The sequence below is a fragment of the Diadema antillarum genome, unplaced genomic scaffold, assembly GCF_040938485.1.
Source record: "Diadema antillarum isolate AM-2024a unplaced genomic scaffold, OU_Dant_1.0 seq00001282_RagTag, whole genome shotgun sequence".
NCBI classification, from domain to species: Eukaryota; Metazoa; Echinodermata; class Echinoidea; order Diadematoida; family Diadematidae; genus Diadema; species Diadema antillarum.
In genome coordinates this window covers 463,352-490,425 of record NW_027272062.1, presented here as the reverse complement: position 1 = coordinate 490,425, position 27,074 = coordinate 463,352, and the positions used below count along the sequence as shown (strand labels likewise).

Here is a 27,074-nt window from a genome sequence, read left to right as displayed (position 1 = left end):
TATAAAATTCCAGTTAGTGTGACTCCTGTGACAGCTAGGAGGCCTGTTTTTGAAGGTACGCATTGAGAAATTGCTAACAGAACTTTTACTGTTTCTAAAAATGACAACCTTTTTAGCAAAAAATTAAAAAGCAGCAAATGTGTTTAAAAATATCTAAGTTTTTTAGAAACCCACAAGTTTGTTTTAAATAGTATATAAACCCACAGACTACAGTTTTAACCCTTTGAATTTCAAAATAGTTAGGGGCTTGTAACTTTTTCCAGAAAAGCCAGGACTAAACAGATTATAAAGATTTCAATCATGTCAATATTGTTCTTCATGAACATAACTTCTCCAGTCACCCACCCATGTAAACTACATGTATCCCATGGCAACAGGCTATTTATAAGTAGAGGTCTATATGTCATTTATAAACAATCCTATCCCAACCATTACTGTCCATTTACTGCACTGAGAACTACATCCGCAAACATGTCATAGAGTCTCACACATGTATGCGAAGAGATGTTTCGTAACACAAGTTACATTTTGTTTAATCAAAAATAATCAAGTGGTCACTGCTAGCATGATAAAGTATGGAAAATCAATCAGGGTATAGTATCAAGATTGTGTTGCACCTTACATGCATCAGATCTGACATACAGATTGATATGAAAACCTGTCTGAATGAAGTAATCAAATGTCATTATTCCAAAACAGTACCCTGTGATCCAAGTCACACCACAGAAATGATAATCTGCAAGATGTTAGCTATTTTCAAATCCAATCACAAATTTATTGATTAATTATTTTCCTCCAAATAAGTATTGGAAATGAAAGCCAAAGAACTTGTTAAGAAATGGAAAAATGAAAAAGTCAAGATTTTAGTATGGCAAAAACAAATGCCATGTGAGTAACAATGGAATGGATTTGTCAATGGGTTATAAATGGACATGTAAAAGATTGTGTTTCGAAACTATCACACTCAGATGATAGTGAGTCGAAAGTGTAAAAATCCAAAAAGCATTTTCCACCATTTGCTCTGGATCATGAATAAAAGATACAACCTTAAATTCAAAAGTAATATATTTCTTAGTTAAGTGTATGCTTCCCTCTTGAATAACCATCTATTAAAGTCCTTGAATCTTCAGGAATAGTGTTCAGTTCTTTAAAAAAAAAAGTGTATTTAACACTAAATAATCAAGTAATTGTTTGGTCTTCATTATCAAAGTCTAACCAGTCAAAAGAGTGATACAAATATGGTCACAACACTTCAACTTCTCTCAAGAGTAAAAATGAGTTATCCAACTTAAGAACATTGATGTATCCACAACTACTTGCTTTGTTGCACTACTGTTGCATGATGTGGGCATGCACGCAAGCTGGAAGTCACTTTCATTACTCACAATATCTAGCCTGTTTCATTGTTTCAAAAGGAAACCTACAAAATAAATGCTTTTCATACATTTAAACAACTATCTACACTTTGCTTGAGGAATCATTACGTCTCATTCAGTCCAAACAGTTATTTGATAGACTTAGAATTACAAAATTGTAATTAGAACATTCCATTTACATGCTGTTAACATAAAATGAAGCCTCCGAAACATCTGGAAAATTAATTTGGTATGCCTTACGTTTTTATGAAAATCATGTATGTTATGTAGAAAGTGATGGGTAAATTGTGTCTTTTTTGGTTGATATACACTGTTTAAACATATTTGTGGGGCAACATCCTCATCTGCTAATATTTTATTGCTGAATGAAAAGGTGAGTTATGTGGGACACGTCTGCACTGTTTAAGAAAAATAGGTAAATCATATAGTAAATCTATATTGGTGAGTAAACAAAGCTGCCAGAAAACTGAGTGTGATTAAATATCTTTAGATATGTCATAAGCGATCATTGGGTGGGTGAACAATAAATCTAATTTGATTTTGTCCAGAGAAAATCACAAAAATGCAGTGTTAACATCCTTTTGAAGCCTCCGAAACCACTTTTTCTCTATAAAGTGTATTAGCTCAAAAAATTATTGCAGTATCATAATGTTTTTATTATTTTTGTTGTCTGTCTATGTCTGTTGATGATTTCATGGCATAATTTGGGGCAGACACTCAAAGAATTTATCAGAAATGTCAAATTAGATGTTTTTGCTGTTTCGGAGGCTTCAATGCGTCTCGGAGGCTTCACGTGTTAACGGAAAATTTGTATTGTCTCCTATTTTCAGAGAGTTTGGCGGATCTTAACTATTTTTGGTCTATTAGGTTAGGGCCCCATATCCTACATTTTGACATATAGATTATGTCGCTTCTCTTATCTATATTCATATTATTTGACTAAACACTTTGTTTCGGAGGCTTCAAAACTGCTAACGGAAATTTCACTTGATGGAATAAAATTATCACAAAATTTCAAATAGCCCTAGAATCAAGTAAACTTTGATGTAAGTCGAAAGTTTAGCTGTACCTTACTATTTTCAGCATAAAAGAAAGTAACCAAAACACATCCACTGATCATTACTGTCCATCAAAGTTTGTAAACAATTGTTAACGGAAAATGAAGCCTCCGAAACCTCAAATTTGAAGTCATAGTATTCTAAAATAAAGGGCCAGATACAAACCAAACTAATTTGGTCATTTCAATTGACCATACAACTATGCTTTTAACATAAAAAATTAGATCTCTGCAGTTGCTGTAGAAAATTATTAACATTTCAAAAATGTTATATGAATTTCAATGCAACAAAATAGTCATTTTTAGGGTACATATGTGACTGTCAAAACAAAACGCATCAATACCTGGACCTGATTATGCTACCCAAGGTGGCTACTCATAAGGTGACTCACATGGGAAAAAATCTTTGAGATCTGTAAATCTATGTGTTCAGGGTGGGCCAAAAGGCTAAAAATTGAAAGTTACACCCTTTACCGTAAAACTGACCATAAACAACCACTGTATTTAAGATTTGTATCCATATAATCAATGTTAAGTGTTATTAAATACCAAAATGTGAACAATAGTTATAGTAAAAATATTTTGAGACTAAACCGTCAGCAGTTGAGGTTCATTGAGAAAAAACACTGATATCTCCTTATATTTTAGGTTTTATTGCGGAAATTTCGTATGGTAAACTGTAGGATATTTTGTGATACAACAGACCTACAGTACACATATGCATCAAATGTGATATCTTGAACATTTTTTAAATCACTGCTCCCGAAGGTAAACTGGACCTTTAAACCATGGGTTTTTTTTTCATGTGTGTACATAGTTCTGTATGTGCGCGCGTAAGCTAGAGAGCACATCCAATATACACCTTTTTTAGGTAAATTTATTTGGCACCCTTTGCCCACACTGAAAAGAAATCCTTTGGCACTGTAAAGATGTTTAAGTACAATACAATGAATTGCAGTGCAAGTCATAAAGGAAGAATGATACCCATAGGTGTTAATAAAACTTGTTGCTTGGACACTGTATTTCATTTCGCAATGTGCATAGTCACGTACAATTGTAGATAGTGGTTACTTATGCAATGGATCAGATATCACTTTGTAGAGTCATCTTTGATCTCTCCTTTGGGTGATTACATTAAAACTTTTAATCTTTGCTCAATTCCGTACCGATTCTGTCCACGTGAAAAGCCCCCTCCGGACCTCCCACACAAGTCGAAGCCATCACCATCAAGAAGAGAAGTCTGATGTTTTCCTGGGAAGAGCCAGTATGTGGAAAGCGGAATGGACCCATCACGCACTATGACTACATCCTCTATGACTGGACAGGTGATAATCAATCCTTTTAAAGATGAAGAGTAATTTCTAGTTGATCAGTTGCAATGAAAACATCTCGACAGAAGAATTTCCTAATTTGAATAGTTTCTAGCTGTCTCTCAATCCTAAAAGTTTTGTTCATGTAAGGTATATTTATTTCATAATGGACATTACTCCATCACATTGTTTTACCCATTAGTTTTCATACATGTTCATATCACCTTCCACGTGCTCGTTTTTGCATGCTGGTACAGAAGTGTCTCATTTCTCTATGCATTGCAGAAGTCAAGAGAGAGTTCAGCACAATAAATTTGAAAACAATCCTAAAACTCATCAATGATTTAACATTTCTATAGATATACAACTGTACCTACAGTATACCTACAAAACATTTATGATACAAATATACACACACACACATACAATGTACATGACTACTACAGGCATTCTGTGTACATCTTGCATTTAAAGAGCATATGTACATGTATTTAAATACAGTGTACATTAAATTAGGACAATTTTGAGAATGGTTCAATTTGGGATGAATTGCCACTGTGATAGGTAGATGGTACTATACACAATGTACGTATTAGTTGGTATTGTGATTTGTGAATTGTGATACAGCTGTAAATTGTTCTTCATTCATAATCTGAACATGAGATAACCTATATCTATTATAAACCCTTTGCATACATTAAAGGTGCCATGGTTGCTAGTGGAAGCCAACCCTCTTTAAGCACAGAGAAGAAATTTAGTAACCTCACGCCCTACTCCTACTACAGCGTTTCGCTAAGAGCCCGCAATGATGACCTGGCCGGGGAATACGGGCCAAATTCCACTGCGAGGACAAGTGAAGCAAGTAAGTGAACTTGCTTTGAATAATCCGTTGAGGACGAGTCCCGAGTATACTCAAGCAAGCGTCTATGGGAAATGCATGTTGTAGCAAAATCAGTCCTTCGTCAACGGGCCAATATGTGACTGTGCGCATCACAAAAACAACAAATAGTCACACAAACTGATCTTACATGAGGACTAAAGAAAAACGAAAAAACAAACACATGTCAACCTATTTCGTCGATCTTCAGTTTTTTCACATTTTCTGAAGTTATCCTTATGCTTGGGATCATAAAATGAAAGTTGGTATGTGGTATGGATAAGATGTGTTGAAAGAGCGTGCTCAATTTGAACTTTGAAAACCTGATGATCCCTTTGATTGTTGCAAGGGTATTGTGTAGCCTGTTTTTTTTTGTTTTTTTTTACATTCATTGCGCAGAACATAGGTTTGTGAGATAAAGCACTTGAATGGACCCCAAACCTCAGAGCCTCTTTTCTCAGTACAGTCTTTTTTGGAGTGTGTGCTGCCTTTTCAATATTAGGATACAATAGGAGAGTCCATTTGAATTGAGTTATACATTCCTTTTTATGCCTCCGCCAGGAAGTGGTGCCGGAGGCATTATGTTTTCAGGTTGTCCGTCCGTCCGTACGTCCGTACGTCCATACGTCCGTCCGCACATCCGTCCGCATTCGTTTACGCGATAACTTGAGTAGTATTGACTGGAATTTTACCAAACTTGATCCAAGTATAAAGTATGATAGGGCAATCACTTGATTAGATTTTGGGTGAAATCGGCCAAAGGTCAAAGGTCAAAGGTCAAGGTCAAATCATTAAATTGTATCTGTTTACGCGATAACTCGAAGACTGGATTCAGTGAATTTCACCAAACTTTGTCTGAGGATGATATATGATGGGACAATTACTTGATTAGTTTTTGAGTGAAATTGGACAGAGGTCAAAGGTCAAAGATCAAGGTCAAATCCTAAAATTTATCTGTTTACATGATAACTTAAAACTGGATGAAGCAGCTTTCACCAAACTTGGTGCAAGTATGATGTATGATGGGGCAATTAGTTGAGTAGATTTTAGTGACATTGGCAAGAGGTCAAAGGTCAAAAGGTCAAGGTCAAATGCTAAAAACATTGCTATTTCCCCATATCCGTGCAATGCCAGAAGGTATTTTCTTGAAACTTAGTGTTGACATGTACTACTGCATAAAGATTCTCCAGAGAGAGTTTCATGTCATAAGGTCAAAGGTCAAAGGTTAGGTGAATATATCACTTTTTCACTTTTCTCGCAAATGGTTCAATGTATCTTCATGGAACTTGGTACATATGCATGTACTGACTAGCAGGGATTTTCTAGGGAATGTAGGGGTCATGGGTCAATAGCCAGGGGTCAAAGGTCAAGGTCAACTCCTCAAAATGTTACTATTTCCCTCATATATTATTATATGCAATGCTTGCATTATTATTTTTAAAACTAAAACTTGATATACAAGTGTATACATGTATTCCCTAATGGAGATTCTCTGGGAAATTTCCAGCCAGAAGGTCAAAGGTCAAAGGTTAAGGGTCAAAGGCCAGGTTTGAATGCAAAAAAAAAAATGTTTTATACTATAATTACACTCTTTCTTCATACCTTGAAAATTACTCAGTGCATAAACTTATAAAAAGGTCGGTCAGAAGTCAAGTAAAAATTCTCAATTCCCCAAATACAGGTACCTGCACTCTTTAATAGACAATTATAGTGAACCTAGTTAAAGTGAACATTCAAGATATTTCTGACAAACCTGTCATTTCAGTATTTTGTCAGTTTTGTGAAACTGTCATAACACATTGTGAAGACATTGTACCATACACCTATTGGGAGAATCATGCATTATGGCGGAGGTATCAGTCGCCATAGCGACATTTCTAGTTTTACATTCATTGAAAGGAAAAATGTGACTATGATCTCAAAGAAAGCAACCCTAATGAGTCCAAAAACAGTATACATTATCTAAAAAATGCAATAGTTCATAATTATATGACAATTTCATACAGAATGTGGAATATTATACAACAAATTTCACACTACCCTTTTTTTTTTTGTTTCAGTAGCCATACAAAACCATTGTAATACTTTAATGACATTCAAGGAGATAATGTATACGATTTTCTTAAATTTGATCTCTTTGGTTTTAGTGAAATTTTTGCTTACTCGTCCATTTTTTGGTTATATTGTTTTTATTCCCAATCACAATATTCTTAAGATTACATTTCTCTAGCTGCATTGAGTAACATTTTATTTCTTTCTGTTCTATATCATCTTTGTGAAAGTTATGTTGATATGGAAGACATTGTGTGTCTTTTGTACTGTATCAAGACATCTAGTTCTGAACATATTAGGAAAGGCTGAATGAAAAGATGACAACAAAGTTCTCTACAAATGTCATAACAACTTATTGTTACAGTGCCTACATTCTTGTTTGATTCCAATAGCATTGTGTTTGTGCACAGCATTGCTAATATCAATTGTAAAACACACATGATTATGCATCTACTTCCACAGAACCTGCTCGTCCGCACAATGTGAGTGTTCCCCACTCTTCCCCTAACTACCTCGTCATCCAATGGCGATCTCCGTACCCCCCAGAGGGACGCATCATCAACTTTTACATCTTGTACTGGGAGACCGTGAGAGAAAACAGCACCGTCCATAATGTTAGCATCCCTTGCTTTCAGGAGGGCTGCCTGATCCAGAATGCATCGCCCTGCCAGCTGCTTGATTGCCAGAACCCAGACGTCATGCACACACACAGCGTCATGGGTCTCAAGCCTGACACAAATTATTCCATTCAGGTGCGACAACTTGTCGGTTATTCTGCTCCTCTGCGTTCGCCTTTACCCTCAACAAGACTTGGTACTGGCTTATTTGAAGAAAAGGAGAGTTGTTCCTTCTCTTTTTCTGGCCATCTCTCTTATATTTACATGAAAAAAAGAATATGCAGTCTGAATAACCGTATTAATAATATGGTTTTTTTTTTACCGGTAAAAGTGTTTGATGTTGAGTATCATCACTTGTAATTCTTATTCTCCACTGTTCTTGCAGTAAAGGTTGAGACAGACACATTGCGGTACATTGGCCTTAACTCTTTACGCAGTGTACATTGTGTGCCACATTATTCTGAGACAGCAATGTAGTCATGCTTTGGTCAAAACTTTGTTGTTCAAATCTATGTAACTTTCATAGATTTTTGTTACCCTGGACATGTAATGAGCAAAGATGTAGAGAAAATGCCAAGCTTTGCTTTGATGTACATGTGAATTGTATGACAAATCTATGATTGTTTTTCTTTGAAATTAGCAGTAGATAAGGTGTACATTATTGTAGAAGCATTTGAACACAACACAGTTACAGAAAGTTAAAATTTATGTGCAAATCCAGTACATCCTGTCATGGTTAATAACCATATAAAATGCAAGCTTTATGTGACAGGAATAAAATTGCGAAAATAAAAAAGAAATTGAGCAAAATATGCGAACTTGGCACATAAAGAGTTAATTCACATAGGTATAAAGTGTAAATCTAATCTGTCGTTTAGATTTAGTCCGTGGACTTAAGCAAGCATGATGTAGGCTCACTTTTCATATGAGCACATGAGTGTATTAGTGCCTGCTTTCATTGTTAAAGTCTGTTTGCACATGTGATGTGTCATGCACATTTACATGCTAAAAAATCAACATTATGTATAAAAGACAGAGGAGATTTACAACCTACTACACTAGTCTTGTGAATTTCAGCCAGTTGTGTTGATCTGTTTGTGCTAGAAACAGTGCAAGAGAAAAGATGGTTTCAAAACAGTGAGTGATATACCATTTTTCCTGTTACCATCATGGTTTTGGTTGGATTGTAGATTTACGCCATTTTTGCCTAACTTGCACACACACTCACACAGGTACGTGCTGAATCCATCATCGACATAGGACCACCTGCCCCACGGACTCCTATCGTACAGCTTACAGCAGAAGGAAGTAAGAGACTATGTTACCTTTTTGTCTCAAACTGCAGACTGGGAGTTGGGACGAGGGGATCTGGGAAAGTGACATTTAGTTATCCTTCTCTTTTGTCTGTGTGTCTCTGTTATTTGTCTGAAGTCAGAATTAACATTTAACAGGTTATTTTGTTCTTTTGGACTTAAATTGTAATTTCCATCCATTAGTGGCATTCAGACAAAGTAAGGACAGAGCTATTGTACATGCATACTTACCCACTGTCCGTACAATCGTGTATTTAACTTTTCATAAAGGACATCCCCTATTTTTGCACTTTAAAGTGCCATCTCTTCATATATATATTTTTTTCATTTTGTCTCTTTGTTTTTCAAAACCTGAATGAAGTAACGTGTAGGAAATTCGAGAATTTCCCCATTTCCTATGAATACATGCATACATGTATATGTACTGATGTGCATATACTCTTGGGAGATCTTCGTATTCTGCAACTGTCCAAGGTCATGTGCTTTTAAGTTCAAATTTCATGCAGGTCACATACTGCAATCTAACTTTAAAATGCTTTTTGTGTGAAGTAAATTTTCCACTGTTGCTTCAAACTTGATCATAAGATGAAATGGGAAATTGTGGGTTGTTTTATTCCAGGTTTTCGTGATCCTTTTTTTTTTCTTGAATAGTGCAATGACATATACCCTACAAGCCCCTTTTCATTTTTTTAAAAAACCTCTTGCACACTGTTCACTTTCAACTCTAGTAACTTTTGAAATGATGATGCTCCTGCATTTAAAAGATTGGTGCTGGTACAGTGTGTAGTTATGAATAGAATGTACCTAATGAGTATGGCAAATCATAAAGCTTAGAAGGATAATCCCTGCAGTGCTGTTACTTAATAGAGTTTGATATCCTGTTTTTCATTCCATTCATTGCACAGAGCACCACTTGATTGAGCATCTGACTTTACCCTAAAATTTCAAAGCCTCATTTGTCAGTTAATACTTTCCAGAAGGTGACCAGATTTAATGTGCCCATACATGTACATTTGATACGCCCATAACTAAAAATTCATATCTAGCGACTTTGTGATGGTTTTGTGGTGCAAGGTCACAAATGTTACAGTTTACATGGTAGACACTCGTGGAATGAAAACATTTTTCCAGTAGTGAGCAAACCTGAGTGAGAAATGCACTTTAGGTTCTGTACAATGACTTCTTTGCCTGTATATTATATGACTATAGCATAGCTGTCTTCATACAACTGTATATCCATTGTATTTTACTATGTTAACTCTGTGTTTGCCATATTTTGCATGCCTGACTCAGTTGACGGTTTGCTAGCTTTGCATATTTTCTTCAAATGCACAATCGCTCACCAACGGACCACTAAATCCTCATATGCCCTAGTGCATTGGAAGTGTTACAGCCATAGCTTTTTCATATTGTGTAGGATTCATATCACATTAGAGCTTGCAGTATGTCTGCAACTTTGCTGTGAAATGCATTTTGTCGCACAAACACTTTCACAAACACTCACATGGCTGTGAAAATGGAGTGTTTTTCCAATTAAGTGCTCATGCTGTGGTCTAAAAATGATGTGGCACACATACACATGTAGACCTACAGATAGGGGGCATCAATGCGCACAAGAGTTAAAAGATGTGGTTACATCTGTATCTTCATAGTGTAAGGTATTCATCTGCCCGTCAATTAATTTGTTTGTTTGTTTGTTTTGTTTGTGTGTTTGTCAGTCTGTTTGTATGTGTTTTCTGTCTGTCTAGTAGTGTGTTTTGTCTCTCCGTTTCTGTGACAGAGCCGAGTGCCCCAAGAAATGTGAGCATCTCAAATATTGGTGAATCTTCAGTGACCATCAGCTGGACTGTGCCTGAATACCCGAATGGAAGAATCAGTCAGTATAAGGTACTGCTACCAGATACATCTTCCATCACTCAATTTGTCATCTGAAGAGACCATCGGAATGTTTAAGTTTGCCTTTTATTATTAAAAAAATTCAATTTCTATGTTCTTATTATTTATATATTTTTTTGTACTGTCATACAAAATCAGCAAAAACTCATGTACAAATGTAAGTAAGAAGAAGCTTGATAGTAGCTTGCATTATTTGATAATGCTGTAGATTTTAAGACTGTATAATAACACTGTAGGCTGTTATGTACTGTAATTACAACTACTATGTTTGACTGATTTGAACAGCTGATCTAATAACACTGATATATTTACAGTGTTTTAAAAGTGGGTGCTCTCGTGTTGTGCTTTTATGGTTTTTATTTCCAACAATTTCATCAATCAAATTGTTAAAAGGGTGAATTCAATTTCAATTTCAGTTGTACTGTATCTATCAGTCTTTACACACATGTAGGCAAAATCTGTACACTGAGTTTGTGTTGTATGTCATTTGATAGTTGATATGAAATGATTGCTTAGACTTTATTATACTTGTTGCATGACTGTGTCCATGCAATATGTACATGTCAAAACTGCACATGTACAAGTTTATTCTGCTCTTGTGGTCATATTTCAATCATATCCATTGTACATGTAACTTTGCATTAAAAGGGCACTTGATCAAGAATGCATTTTATACTCTGACACAACCACTGCAGATACTGATTAAAGTCAAGCGCAAGCCACTCGAGCCATCATTCATCCCAAGTACAAGTGACGTTCAGGTTATACCTCTAGAGGGCGACGTGTGGGAACATATTTTGCGAGACCTGGAAGCGGCAGTCTGCTACGAGGTCGGTGTAGTGGCAGCAACAAGTAAAGGCGGTGATGGGGACCGTAGTCTGTTTGTGGAAGCTTGTACAAAACCTCCGTCAGGTAATACGTCATGCCATATCATTGTAGTGTGTTTATAGTGACAACTACATAGTAAGTCCTGTAAAACAAGAAATTTACACATGCGTGAAACTTTGGTGAATTTTTGGAGAAGCCAAGATTTGCGACAGTGTAATGCAAGCAAAAGTTTTTGCCGACACAATGTTTTGAATGAGGTATGAGTACAGAGGGATACATTTTGAAGAAAACTCATACATGTATCTTCACCTCTCTACTTGATAATCGCTTGCGTATATCTTTACAGTAATATGCTTTGTCCGTTGTGGACTACTTGTAACACAACATTGTCTGACTCCTGGAGCTTAAGTAAATTTGTTCCCAGTTCAACGTGTGACTGCAGGCAACCAGGGATAGCCTGGTGGTTGTGTCGCTGCCCGGAAAGCAGTAGATGACAGGTTTGATTCCCGCTGGTTCCTGCTTTTCTGACATGTTTGGTAAAAATGTCGATAGGCTGCAAATTTCATTTGGTGACTCTTGTTGTGGAAAACATTACACTTCGTGATCTAAACTCAGGGTGTGCAATGCTACATTAAATAGAGAGAACACTTGGTCTTTGGAACTTGTATAACCTCCATCAATGACTTTTCAAACTCTTTCTATGGAACAGTTTCCATGCCCCTTCCCTGCTAGTCAAGCTTTGTATAGTAGGAAAGAGATTGATATGCCAGATGATGTGCCAGTTGGGAAGATAAAAATGGGATGGCTTTAAACCCATTCAGGACTGATTTTGCTATTCCATTCATTCCCCATAGACACCTGCCCGAGTATACTCGGGACTCGTCCTCAACTGGTCGATAATTGAAGCCCGCTTCTCTTTACAGCCACATGCAGTCACTTTTCTTTCATTCTCATGTTACAGACTTACCAATGCCCAGCCCACCAATGATTCAGATTTCACCAGGTAGCAGCAAACCAATCATCATGATCAACGCTGTGGAGTCCAAGTACATCACGTGAGTGAATATTATTAAATTGCTTGTCATGAATATGACTGGGGATTCTAGTAGAATAATCTAAATGATATTAGACATGCTATGAAATGTGAGCAATGCACACACTCAAGCAAGAACTTCCGAAAAAGCATTCACCCCAATTTGACCTGCCTGTACTGAGGTCAGTGAAGCAATCGTAAACACTCTTTCCAAGCTCAATTAAAGAAAGTGAGCATAAACAGTGCTCCCGTGAACGATGTTTTGAATCAGCGTTTTGAATCAGCATTTCAAGGCACTGATTCTGCCTTTACAAATTGAGCATAAACACACCCTTTGTTTGCAAGGATAGGTTGAGTATATGAGTTTCCCCTGCCTGCTCTGATATTCCAAGTCCTAATCTGTGTTCTTGGGGCTTTGTGTCCCTTTACTTAGTTAGTAATACCTGCAGGTACAACGTGTATATGGAAATAATGACTTTTAAAAACTCTATATTGTGCAACTTCTGCAAGCCTCTGCAAAGCATGCCATCAAGACTGCAACGCTTGGTAGATCGCCACAATCTCATGAAAAGAATTCTGCACATATATACTTTTCAGACATGTCCTGGTGAGCGTCACTAGGATAAACCCCACCCCAAGTCGCCGGAGGAGGGAAAACCAACTCAACGCGTACCACGCCAACCCAAACTCCTACATCGGGGCCAAATTCAGTAGGGACGAATTTCCAGTGAATTTCACCCTTGGAGACAATCAGACCTATGGTGGATATTACAACGCTCCACTGGTAGAGGGTGCATCCTATGAAATACGCACCGGTGTGGTCAGCGATACTGAATACAGCGTAAGTTCATCAAAACTAACCAAAAATCTTTTACCCTTGATGAAAAAAAAAAGATAGAATGGAAAACAAAAATAAAGTAGTAAAAAAGAAAATCTTTAACATGACTGTAATGTGTAAAGTTGTACTTCATGTATTACAGAAAGTGGAAATTTAGTAATGTGTACTGTTAAAAAAGAAGCTTGGTCATAATACTTGAGGCAAATACAAATTTGGCAAGGAAGCATTACTGACAGACCAAAACCAGCTTTTACATTGTATATCTAATGGCAAAATACTGATTTTCTTGTATGTTAGTATTCAAGAAGAAAAATCTACGCAATGTCACAAAGGACTGTATGATTTGTGGGTATGCCTTAAAATAGTGAATGTTTGTTTCAACAAAGCTGGTTTTAGTGTACATGTTTTGTTTTGTTTTGTTTTGTTTTAATGTAAAATGTGCTTGACAATTTTATGACAGGTTGCAAATTCGCCTCCTAAACTTGAGAGGTTATGAAATGTGTGATTCCAGCACACAGATATTATGTGTGTCAAACAGACATAATTTTAGAACTCTTCTAATGTCAAGCCAGTATTCTCATTTACTGTAACTTGAATTACTTTGGCTAAAATCTGTGAAAGAAACATGATTTTTTTATAGGGTTTTAATTCATGTAGGAAGAATTGTACATTGTTAGAGACAGAAGTAAAAGATCTGTTGTATATACATGTACTGCAGCCATGCCTGATGGCATATCTGATCGTCATGATTTTTTACCTCATTTGTTTTTTTGCAGAAATCTGTTGTGTTTGGTGATCCAACTAAATTTAATGGTAAGACTTCATTCCATATCTTGCCAGGATGTTTGCTTCGTTTTGCAAATCGCATCTTTCTACAACTTTCTATACTGCATGGTAGACAGCTTTTAAAAATTCAAGTCATCGAAATGAGTTTTCCTGGACTAGATTGGAGAGCAGAGCAAATCTGAGTTTATTTTGAGTTGATGTGATGATGCTTGAAGGGATCAAACAGTTTTGGTTGAGACTTAATTTCAGGTTTCTAACTTTTTTTGGTGAGATAATGAGAAACCTCTTATGAAATATGAAAGAGCATGTAATTCTATTAGGAATTCAACGTTCATTTGATGAAAATTGGTTTTGAAATGGCTGAGATTTAAAAAAAAGGCGATTCTAATAAAGTGTGGAACTCACACTTTATATGACGATCCCTTTGTTTTGCTTTGTTTTTAGATGTTTGAGTCATTCCAAACCCAATTTTTGTCAAATAAACTTTGAATTCCTCGTAAAATGGTATGATCTGGACTATATCATAAGTGTTTTCTTGGTACGTATCTCGTAAAGAGTTAGAAGCCCAATTCTCATCTCCACCAATAATGTACCATCCCTTTAATTGGCAGGAAGAGAAAAAAAAATAACTACAACTATACACAAGCTGCAGTCCTGCCGTGCAAAGTACAATTATTGTATGAAATATATAGTTCCATAGTCATGCCTCTTGAGTCAACTAAACAAGCAACTCCTGATTTAGCTTTCTCTTCGAAGTGATTTACTATCTATTTCTGTTGGCTGTGTTTATCCACCATTCTGTGCCAGCAAATGCACCACTACTTCATTGTGTTCCATATGTTGTTTAAGTTTCTAAAAATGCAGACCTATAGCAGAAAGATGAAGGTGGAGTGGTCAAGTGCACAGTGCTTTTGGTAACAAGTGTATAGGATATATTCGGCCGACCTTGCCTCAGTGTTTACATCATTGATTAAGCAAGACACTCTTAATGTCCACAATGCTGTTCTCCACTGATGTGTACAAACTTGTAATGAGTAACTGATTGGAAGCTATAAAAATGGCCGCCTGACTGCTCTGCTCCTCAGGGGAGTGGGGTGCGTGGATTGTGGGTTTGTGGGTTTGATTCCAGTTACTGAGGTAATGATATACGTTGTAGAGTATCACAACATGATAGAAGAACATTATCTTTGTATGTAAGAAAACAATCAACTAAACAAGAAAACAAAGCTGATATACATGTAATATCATTATCATTGCCACCATTTTAAATTCTTAATGTCTTTCCTTTGATTGTACCTTACACAGCTCCAATAATCAGCAAGCCTGTAAAACCAAAGTCCGGGGTCGGCGCTGTAGTGGCAGGAATCATGGTTGCTTTAGTGCTGATAGTCGTGGCAGTGGTTGTAGGTTTGTATATCAGGTGAGTCTGGTAATGATGATGATGGTAAAACAAGTAAAAATGGTTCGAGTCCTCCAGCATTAACTCCTTATGTGCCACGGTGGAAACCCCCTGTGTGCCACGTTATTCTGAGACTGGAAGGTAGTCATGCTTTGAGAATGATTTCCGTTTTTCCAATGTGTATAACTTCTACAGATTTCTGTTAAGATGGGCATAATAGCAGGTAAAGTTTAAGAGGAATGCCAAGCTTTGTTTTGATATAAATTGTATGACGAATCTATTTTCAATTTTCTTTTAAATGACCACTTGCTACATTACTGTAAAGGCATGACTTTTGCATGTAAAACCGTGACAGTAACTTCGTACGAGCAAATCTAGTTGGGAACACGGCTTGATAGTCAATCACCACATAGAATGCAAGCCGTATATGAGAGAAACAAAAGCACGAGATACGCTTTCATTGTGCAGCGGGATTAGCAGTGATTAGCCGATTTATCGATCGGTTTTGGCGGCTTTGTTTGTTGAGCAGAATATGCGAAGTTGGCACACCGTCGACTGAGTCGGACATGCGAACGTGGCACATAAAGAGTTAACCAGTATTATTCTTAATATGATGGGTGACAATAAGAATGATCATTGCCCTGTTGTAATAGTGATGGTAATAATGAGCATTTGAGACACAACATACAGTCAGACCTGTCTGTAGTGGGCAGCCAAGGGAGACAAAAAAACACAACAACAACAAAACAAAAAAACAAGTAGTGGCTATGGACAGGTGACCACTATAGATCCACAGAATATTTGACATGGTTTTCTCTTGTGGGGAATTTTTCAGTGGCTGTATACAGTAGGTGGCCACTAAGGCAGGTTTGACTGTAATCGTAAAGCATTGAGGATACTATGATCAACATAATGCTAGGCAGTTTATTTTTGAGGATTGTAAATTGTATTTTCTGCAAATTAGAGATAGTTTGATTTGTACCTTGAATTCATACAGCTAAAGAAAAAAAAAAACATTGAATCAAGAGAAACCATACTTATAGGTGGCACATTTTCATTGTGCTGTTAACGTACTGACCCACTTCATTGTATTTAAAACTTGTTGATGACTGCGCTACTATAGGCAAAATTTTTTTCTTATCAAAATTTGTTTCATATAATTGTATTCAAATTGTATTATGAAACTCAGATTTTAACAGTAATTGGAAATTCACACACTGATACGAGAAGAGAGGAAAAATGTTCTCACTGTATCCTCATTTAACAGAAGAGTAATAAAAAAATAAATCAAATAAAGTAAACACTAAAACAATGTGAAAGAAATGTCATATAGTTATCAAATATTGGCTGTGGTATTTTGGTCAATATGTGGCCTGTCATCACAAGAGAAAAGTGACAAGTTCTTTAATAATCAATTTATCTGCGTCGCATAATTTCAGCATTGTAAAAGTCAACATATTATTCAACATTTGCTTCAAGGGCTGTTTCTTCCAGAAGTGTTTCTTTTTGTACAGTAACTCTGAATTCCATCTTTCTGAATCCAGAGGCCTAATCATCATGTAGCAGTAGAATTATTGGGTGGTTGGTTATGGAAAAGTTAACCTGTGACATTTTAGTGTTGTACATTGCACTGAGATGTGATTGTTAAAGTCTGGTGCTGGTTTTGTCCAGGAGACGTCGAATGGAAAAGAGCGATCCTACCAGGTCAGTGTTCTATGCAGGCAAGCCGTCTGCTTCCAGATCTAGGTGAGTAGCAGCTCCTCTCTCAATTGATTTTGACTCAGTTTCTGTATCTCAAAATGCCCTCATTCGCTATTTAGATGGTGGTGGCAAAGGTTAATGTGATCCAGGAAGCTACAGATTGTATATGCCTGTAGAAATAGAAATCGCATGTGATATTCGCACATGATGTTGATGCAGATTTGTTTTTGAGTTTTTGTTCCTCTCACACATAGAAAACCCAAGACAGAACTACTTAGCTACTTTATGTACTTCAACAAGTTCAGTCACCAACTAGTCACATCATTAATATTCATGCACAACCGATTGGCACTTTAGTCACATATTGTAGACACTGAATTAGTTATGTAATCCATCACACTCCTATAGTCACCACTTCATGCACCTTATGTGTCACACATACAGCGCTGTAGGCACCATTAGTTTCATTATTAGTCTTAGCATATCACCACCAGTCAAACGATGAAATGATAAAGTTTCAAAACATATGTGCTGTTGGGCAAGCCAGCAGATATATTATGCTGATTGGCCTAGAAAGCATGGTTGAGAGCAAAGAAATTGCTGAATGGTGCAGAAGTCTAATAAACGTATTCTTAAAACAACACAGACTACTGGCCTTTTGTCTTTTTCTCTTTCTGAAAGCTACAACAATGAAGTCCCCCTGCGGCATGTTTCGACACTAGGCAGAGGTGAGTGCAGTCTTGTTGCATGAGGGAGAACCATGATTACTGTAGAAGTGGAATTTTTTTTTTTTTGCATGAGTAATTTTTCATGCTTGGTTGGGTAAGATGAATTTTGCGTGTTCTTATATCCGCGGGATCAGGGCATTGACTACTGGAACATATGGCATGCAAAAATATGTGCGTGCTTTTATTTTGGCACTTGTGTCTGGTTGTGCGAAATACGCAAAAATTTCCACCCCTTGAAAATGTCCACTTTTAAAGTAATCTGTTGCCCAATGTTGTTAACCTTGTGTGGTGTGTAGTATAAATCTCTGAGGATGATTGTATTTCCCATTAACAGTTTACTATAGGTACACTTCATGTCTTTTTTTTTCTCTCTCTTATATGCGATACATGTAATAGATATGCATATGCACATTGCAGAGCACGTACATTGTACATGCGTTTGTCTCAGTTAACCAATTTTGGGAGAAATAAGTCTGAAAACGTGACTCATAAGAGGTGATGTTATTTTCAGATACACGCTCAGTGGATGGCCTGTCTGATGCCAGCGTTCACCAGGAGGACCCCGCGATCTATGCGAACTTTGAGGAGAGCAGTAGTGCGCACCAACCCATCGCTCTCAATGACCTCATCGACTTTGTGGCCAGGAAGAAAGCCAGTCCTATGTCAGGATTCAGACAAGAGTATGATGTAAGCCGCCATTGTCTGCTTTCTTACCACTCATGGCTGTACCTTTGTCTTATGGTTTGTGAAGGGGGAAAAAAACAAAACAAAAACGTGTAGCATTTGTGGAGGCCAAAATAGTAGGCGTGGTACTGTGGTGGTAGTGGTGGTGGCAGTAGCAGTGATAGATGCTTTGGTGACAGTAATTGAGGGGGCAACAGCATTAGTAATATGGTAATGAGTTGTGGCTGTTGTAGTTGTAAAAGTGGTATGGGTGGTACTGGTACAGTAGTTGTTGTATTTGCAAATGGGATTATAGTGGTATTAGCATAGTTGTAGTTGTGGGATGTTGTGTGTAGTAGCAGCTGTAGTGGCAGAAGTGGTTCTGGTAGAAGTGGTAATGCTAATAGTAGTGGTAGTGGTGGTAGTAGAAGTAGTAATAGTAGAAGGACAGTATTTGAGGCATACTCGTGCAAAAAGGATATCTGTTACTGGGGTACTCATGGTACACCGTATATGGGGCAAGGTTTACACATAGACATTTGCTGTGAATATGATCATACTTTGTCCATTTTGCAACTGGCATGGGTGCTCTGTTTTTTTTGGCAAAGTCTGCTCTCATCAACCTGATACGGGGGGGGGGGGGGGGGGGGGGGGGGAGGGGAGGGGTTGGGAGAAGTGTGATTTAGTACCAGAGGGAGTATCAGTTAAGCCACAATGTAACTATTGGATGACTCTTGCCTATCCTTTTGTAGAGACTGTCACTGTATGTGATGAGGCAAAGGTTGACAGATTGACAATCAGTGCTTAGGCATCAGTGCTGATCAGTAAAACAAACCATACAAGCAGAAGACCTATTCGGCAAAGAGCTTGATGAGTCTAAATTGTGGAAATCAAAATATCATACAAATTCCTTTTCTCTCTAGACTATTCCTTCATCTCAGCTGCATCCGTGGGATGTTGCAGAAAAACCGGAGAACAAGAGGAAGAATCGATACAAGAACATTATTGCTTGTGAGTTTTCAATAGTTTGCACAACCCATTGACAGTATATCATGTTCTGTGTTATTCTGTTCTATAGGTCGCATGTGGGAAGTTGTGTGTGTGTGTGTGTGTGTAGACAGCAGTCCATGATTGCAACATTTCTCCATCCTTTGTGATGTTGATGTATTTTTGTCAAAAGAGAGAGCTGGTTGTCAGTTTTGGTAATGTCATAATGTCTGTTGAATAGCTGCCATTGCTTGTATTTTGTAAGCATCTTCAAATACTAGTACTGTGTTGTATGAATATTTTTGAGGAGTTTTAGTTTTGCCATTGTTGTATTGGTAAAATTGACTCATATCAAGGAAATCATAAACAACTCAAAATATTTCATCCTTTAAAAAGAAGTATAACTTTGCTGCCAAGTTAGTGAATAGTTATCCTTTGTTTATTGAAGAGGAAAGAAACTTGATTTTAATTCTGTTGCTGTGCCACTTCAGCCATCCGTAAGATTATTTTGCAAGTCCTTATATTCTCAAAATACAGTATTGTATTATAATGCTTGTGAAATGTACAGCGCATACAGTACATTCTCACCAAATGTTTCCCGCCCTTGTGGGCTGGACAGACTAAGCCACACATTTCTTTTAAAGAAATACAACAGCCACCACTTAGTGCGGAGCATTCCAATGTAGAATTTATGTATTTTGAGATATTCTGAAATGAACACACACACACACACACACACACACACACACACACACACACACACACACACACACACACACACACCAAACACACAAATGACATTGTATGGAGTAAATTGTGAATGCCTTCTCTTCCTGCACTGGTTTTGACTTTCTGATCACACTTCACTTCCTCTATCACATTAGATGACCACTCTAGAGTCAAATTGACCCCATTTGAGACTGACCCTCATTCTGACTACATCAATGCCAGCTACATTGATGTAAGTACTACATTTCTTCCTGGATACGTTTAATGCTGCAAGAGAGTACATTGAGAGAAGATGTTTTTTTCGCACGCACAGTCTTATTCCTTTTCTACACATATGTGTCAGGAAGTAACATATACACCATGTCCCCCATATGGTGTATTTTGCGGCACCAATGGGTCTTGAACCTGGTAGTAGTGGAATTTAGTTTTCCGTGATTCTTGTCAATAATGAACTACAATCTCCTTTGTGCTTGTAGCAGTTGTCGTAAGCACAGCTCTTTTTCTTGACAGTTGTAAGAAGCATTATTCTTGATCTTATTGTATTCGGCTGAATGCAGTGTATGGTATGACATAGATTACTATGTTTACAAAAGAGATAATCTTTTGAAGAGTCTACTAATCTTTAATCAGTGGAACTTAATTTGAATACTCAAATATATTTTTGATTGTATTTTGATAACAAGTGGCATTACTTTGTAAATCAGACATAACTATCATGTTACACTGCATATGACAAGTCAAAATTATTACATATCTAAAAAGAAGATGATCTGAAGTTGAGTTTAAAATTCCCTGCAATTTAATTGTATTTGATATGTTTTCTAATGCATATGTCAGTAACAAAATGTTATCTTCTCTGTGATCTAGGGCTACCAATGCCCAAAGATGTACATCGCAACACAAGGTATGTATGTGTGACTGAATCTCACTGTACAACTATTCTGAGAAATAATAGTAACTCAAATCTGTGACTAGAAGCAGGGCTGAGGAATTCTTGATTTGTCTCTGGCAAAAGATATATGATCATCCATATAAGGCATTTTAGGTAATTTTAAAAGCATATACAGCTGTTCAGTATTTTGATTTTCATTTGCAATATCGGAGCATATTCAATGAAACATATGAGCTAGTGTATCAATTCCCCGTAGTGTGGTATATGAATGACTACTGTGGTACAGTGGTAAATGTGCACGCTCTTGCTGCATTACAAGTGCAGAAACTCTCGCCACAAGTGCAAGTCACAACTTTATACATATTGCAGTTTTGAGTTATTTGACAGCTAAGTCAGCAGAGGTTGACATTTTGATATAATTCGCTGCAATCAGCAATAATCAGTGTCTTTGATTGGAAAGTGTAAGGAGCCCTTTGCTCATTAATACCCCTATCCCTTTAACTTATTTTTACCACTTTATCTATCAAAGCTGAACTGTTTCTACTTTGATATCACGTTAATACATGTACAGTCTTCAGACTAAGGACAATTTAGAGGACATGCATGTTTGAAATGAAATGAAATGGAATGAAATGGAATTTTATTCATATTCCACATACTGCTTGTTGTGGACATTACATAATGATATATATACAGAGTATTTATTATATAATTATACAAAATGTTGTGACATTTTTGCATGTAGTTACAAATGTGGAGGGAACTGCTGAGAAGCAGTGCTTGTAAAATGTAGACCCCCATGGAACACAGGCAAATATGATATCAAAGAAATCCTTAGAAATCCTTGTTAGTCGAGAGAGGTCTACTGTCATATTTTGCTGAAATGCTCAATATTTTAAGATTAGATTTAGAGTTCATACCACACGGCTTATGTGCTTTGTGATGGTTGCACCCCCTACTCCAGGACCCAATGTAGAAACAGTGAAGGATTTCTGGAGGATGATATGGCAGTACGACTGCCGCAAGATTGTCATGCTGACCAACCTCGTGGAAGGGGGCAAGGTAGGCCAACGGTGATGGTTGTGTTATGGTTACTGTATGCAGAATGTATGTACACTCTGTCATGAGGGAGCTATTGTGGCTGACAGGTTACAACTACTGCAATACATACACTCGTAGTTGCATGTATCAGCAGGATGCAAATTTCATTTTCAATAATGATAATAATAATAAATCATTTATTAAGCGCAGAAACTATGTCTATATATTCTACTGCGCTTCAAGAGCTCATAAATTCCTATGTTGCACAATGCTACATGGGAAGTAAAAAAAGAAATACTAGTAGGCCCATGCTAAAACAAAAAAAGTTTTCACTTTTGATTTAAAACTGTCTAAAGTCTGACATTTCCGAATGTCTAATGGTAATCTATTCCACAATCTAGGGGCTGCACAAGAAAATGATCGGTCACCTAAGGTAACTTTTGTTTTGATTTGGGGTATCTGCAATATCAATCTATCATTTGTACTGCGGAGATTATGACCATGAGTCTGAGATTTAAAGTTCAACAATTCACTGATAACTAGGGGCCTGACCATTCAGAGCTTTATAAACCAGATCTTGAAATCAATTCTTTGGCGAATGGGCAGCCATTTGTAATTTGCTTGCAATAGATTGAAAGGCTCTGGCAAGAAGCTCGTTTTGCTGACGTGATTTGTCAGGATGATGAGTTGTTTGTGATAATTTTGAGATTAAAAGAGAAAAAATGATTATGACCGTAGGTGCACAACTTTTATTCTTGAAGAGCTCTCCCTGGTTAGTGGTGGGTTGGCAGAATGTTACATTATGATCGATCATGCCCCAGCAATCACTTTTCCCAATAAGTTGCATGCAATGGGTTGATGCAGCTGTGACACAATAGCTACAAAATGTTTTCAAAGCATTAAATAAGATGACAAGGTATTAATTTCTGCAAGAAAATCAGTCATTTCTGGTGTCACAAGCCCAAAGCAAAAAATTGGGTCAACATACTCTACCTTTTTACTGTAAGAGTGGACATTTCGGTGGCACCAGAATCTTGCGCAAACATAAAAGCATGCAAATATTTTTACTTGTTATTCGTACATGTATGTACCACTGTGTGAGGTCTTGATTCTGCAGAATCAAGAATATGTTCTATTCATCTTATATGCTGCCAAGTGCAAAAAAAGTACTTGCATAAACATATCAACTTTAACAGTATAATTTTCGGCTCTGTCCTGTGTAAGTGTAGTCTTGCCACTGATTGACAAATCGCCCTACATAGATTTATGTAAGCACTGATTTGATCAGTGTTTTTGGTAGCCATGATAAAAAATCATGGGCGAACGTACTCGAGCAGGATTTGAACCTACGTCGATGTAGGGCAATTTGTCATATTAGTTGCAATAAAAACACCTCGACAGAAGAATTTCATGAATTTGAATAAAGATGTAGTCTTGTCTGATGGTTTTATTGCAGAAAAAGTGTGAGAAATACTGGCCTCCGAGGAAGATGTTGTATGGAAATATCACCGTCGACCAATGGAAAGAGGAGACAAATGTCCACTACACCGTCCGGAATTTTACTCTCAAGGTAATTATGACTATTTTCAGTCCATGCTTAAATAATTGCAAGCCATTTGCTTGGTGAGAAATATTCAACAGAATGGCCTTGAATAAATGTTTAAAAGGTGCATCAAGATTCAACAAATTCATTCTTATTTAGGATATACATGTAACAGGCAATCCAAAGTATTGAAAAACTTGAACAATGTGCAACAGTTTTAATAGCATAATGTACATGTAAGAAGACACAATTAAGTTAACGTCAGGCAAAACAATATAGATTATTAACACACAGTCATGAAATATAAACAGATGGTGTAGTTGGTGACACAACATTTGCTCCTGCAACAATTGCTGTGGTCTTACTGTATTTTCTCCAAGGACTTAGGGTAGGGTTATGTTTGTAGGTAGAATCAATGTTTGGCTTAGCGTGCAGATACTTCGTGGTAGCAATTGTTGCAGGAGCAAATATCATGGCACCGGTGTAATTACGCTGCGTCTCCTGTGATTATATCGCGTTCATAGCATATCTCTGGGCCCTTTTCCCTAATTGATCATCTATGGTGTTGTCTGAATCTCTGAACAGAAAGAGCATGAAACGCGAGAGGTGATTCAGTTCCACTACACCTCATGGCCTGATATGGGCGTGCCCAACTTCACCACGCCCCTGATGAACTTCATCCAGACCACCAAACTCTACGAGACTGAGCAGAGAGGGCCGGTGGTTGTTCACTGCAGGTAAGGGCAACTTAAACGTTCAACTTCAATTTTAATATCACTAAAATCTCTATCAGTTTCTGTTGTCAAAACACTGGAGTGCTTCTATGGTACAGGTGTCTGAAAACTATAAATCATCAATGATTATAGATTACCTAATCTCCCTAATCCTTATTGTGTTGCCATGTGTCTTCGTGTTGATATGAGGCATATTGCTGCTGTTGATTTGGCTTACAGACTTTTCAGCTACACTTGTAGGTGGGTAAAGTTTGCATGGATAATGAAATGTTGAGGAAATATCCTGGCAAACTATTAAGGGTCAGTCAAATAAATGTTGATGAATGCACTTTCACATACTGTAAAAGTGGAAATTTTCGCGGTGTTCAAATTTTGGCGCATTTCGCGCAACCAGAAACTAGCGCGAAAATAAAAGCACGTGAATATTTTTGCTTGCCATATGTGCCTGTGCGAGATGTCTTGATTCCGCGGAATTAAAAACACGCGAAACTCTTCCGACCCGGCCAAGCGCGAAAAATTAGTCACGCGAAAATATCCACTTTTACAGTATTAGGTGTATATACTGGTGCTGTATTGGGTGTAGAGTATGGTGGGAAAAGATGAACAGACAACTTAGATGAGCTCCTCTGTTGGAAGGGGGGGGGGGATTGAGTTCAACTCACTCTATTGATAGTATTCCTTGATGCCAGTTAAAACATACAGGACATGTTTCCTCAAGAATACACATGGTTACTACAAGGCTGTCAACGTTGAGTTATAATTACAGTGAAAGAATTTATTCTATTTTTTTTCTTCAGAAAAGAAGTGCAATTTCACAAGATTAGATTGCTGATGAAATATTTGCTCTCAAATCCCCCATACTCAGAAAGATAATCAGCAGAGCATGTGTGTTTTGAGAGGAAATGTCATTCAAAGTGGGATATGAATGTAGATTACCAGTACCGGTATGTAAATTTCAGGAAATGTTGTGTTTGTGTGTGTGTGTGTGTGTGTGTGTGTCTGTGTCTGTGAGTGTGCTGGCCATAAAATAAAGTTCGCCCAGTCTTTTCACACCTGTGCAAGTGGACGCTGGGGTCAATGTGAATGAAAGGAATGTGTATTTGAAGGGACAATGACCACTGCTGTTTTTGTTCCAGTGCGGGCGTTGGCAGGACGGGGACATTCATCACACTGGACAGTATGCTGAGCCAGGCAGAAGCTGAGAATACCATCGATGTGTACAACTTTGTCTGCCGGATGCGACACCAGCGGATCAAGATGGTCCAAGTGTCGGTGAGGGCAGCTTGTTCAGACCAGTCCTTGCATCTAAGGAAGATGAGGAGGGAGTCCATTTGTTGGAAACAAAAAAAGAAATGACACAAGGATATTCTGTCATAAAGCAATTTCCTAAATTGATGGCTCTTATGCAATTGATTCAACTCTCTTATGAAGACATAATGTTGTATGTTCTTATTTAGGTCTTCTCTCGATAATATGAACAATGTTGGCTTAATGACTAATATTATGTCTTCATGCCTGACCTAAGCCATAGCAGACTTGTTTCTTGGCTGTAATCTTCTACTGCAACATTAATACAGTGAATAAATTTGATTGCAAAATGAGCAAAGTCTGAATTCATTACTTTTGACTCACATCCTTCTTTTTAAAAAGATTGTAAATGTTGTGATGAGGGGATAAATTTATGTGTGCGCCCTGTCATGCTTTCCGCTACCACCTCATCAAGTTTATCTGACTCCCGCTCTTCCATCTCTCCATGTTCGATGCTACTTCAGGAGCAGTACCAATTCATCTTTGAGGCTCTCCTGGAGACCTTTACCTGTGGAGACACCAGCATCTCACAGGACGTGTTCCCCCAGCGGTATGCCTCCCTCCTCGCCCCTAGTCCAGACACCGGCTCCACCATTCTCCAGGAGCAGTTCCAGGTAGGAGCTCTGAAGACCCTCCGTCCCATTCCCCACCCCATTTCAAAACAATGATATGGTTTTCTCTTCTTTCCGGGGTAGCCTGTTTAATGTTCCCGCTGTTCTACCAGAGGGCTAGGGTTAGGATGAGGTATTATTACTATTATCATTATTATTATAGTTATAATTATTATTATTATTATTATTATTATAGTTATAATTATTATTATTATTACTATTATTATTATTATTATTATTACTATTATTGTTATTATTATTATTATTATTCATATTATTATTATTATTAATATTATTATTATTATTATTATCATTATTATTATTATTATTATTATTATTATCATTACCCTAGCTAGGGTTAGGTAGGAAGATGACTGTCACGATTATGTTAACCAACAGCTTTTTAAATTAAGGTAGTTGGTAAGGTTGGTTTAGGAGTAAACTGCGTTGAAGCAGGGAGCTGTTGTAGGCAGACTTGTGCTGGTAGAATACGTTCATATCTACTGTAGATGAAAACTGGATTTTGCTTGTTTCTCCCTGGACAGACGATTTCAGGAGTGTGCAGTATGTTCATTTAAGTGCAAGACGCACTCAATAGATATCGAATAAAAAAATCATTGCCTACTCTGGCCTGATATGTCCTGTAATTCACAAAGCCTGCAGAAATAAAGGAATCGGGGAATGGGTTAAAGATATTACCTTCTCTGGAAAACAGAGGACCTTGTAATGTCCTATTAATTCACTCCCATCACCGA

The 27,074-nt window shown here is 37.3% G+C and overlaps 1 protein-coding gene and 1 long non-coding RNA gene across 2 annotated transcripts in view; both read left to right on the top strand.

The window, feature by feature from the left end:
• Nucleotides 1-27,074, top strand: part of LOC139745654 (receptor-type tyrosine-protein phosphatase T-like) — a gene marked incomplete at its 5' end in the record, with an annotated part of 49,432 nt that overhangs the window by 12,398 nt on the left and 9,960 nt on the right. Inside the window, 17 exons of the mRNA XM_071656052.1 lie at nt 3,621-3,758; nt 4,447-4,605; nt 7,135-7,424; nt 8,522-8,597; nt 10,383-10,489; nt 11,194-11,410; nt 12,288-12,381; nt 12,957-13,200; nt 18,307-18,498; nt 19,398-19,485; nt 20,346-20,422; nt 21,058-21,094; nt 22,047-22,144; nt 23,580-23,693; nt 24,252-24,403; nt 25,537-25,672; nt 26,173-26,322. Coding sequence (XP_071512153.1) covers nt 3,621-3,758; nt 4,447-4,605; nt 7,135-7,424; nt 8,522-8,597; nt 10,383-10,489; nt 11,194-11,410; nt 12,288-12,381; nt 12,957-13,200; nt 18,307-18,498; nt 19,398-19,485; nt 20,346-20,422; nt 21,058-21,094; nt 22,047-22,144; nt 23,580-23,693; nt 24,252-24,403; nt 25,537-25,672; nt 26,173-26,322 — 2,369 coding nt within the window. The remainder of the gene's footprint in view (nt 1-3,620; nt 3,759-4,446; nt 4,606-7,134; nt 7,425-8,521; nt 8,598-10,382; nt 10,490-11,193; nt 11,411-12,287; nt 12,382-12,956; nt 13,201-18,306; nt 18,499-19,397; nt 19,486-20,345; nt 20,423-21,057; nt 21,095-22,046; nt 22,145-23,579; nt 23,694-24,251; nt 24,404-25,536; nt 25,673-26,172; nt 26,323-27,074) is intronic.
• LOC139745649 (uncharacterized) lies at nt 13,974-17,839 on the top strand. The gene is made up of 4 exons (XR_011711901.1): nt 13,974-14,010; nt 15,289-15,403; nt 17,054-17,128; nt 17,765-17,839. It is a non-coding gene; the product is annotated as an uncharacterized lncRNA (long non-coding RNA).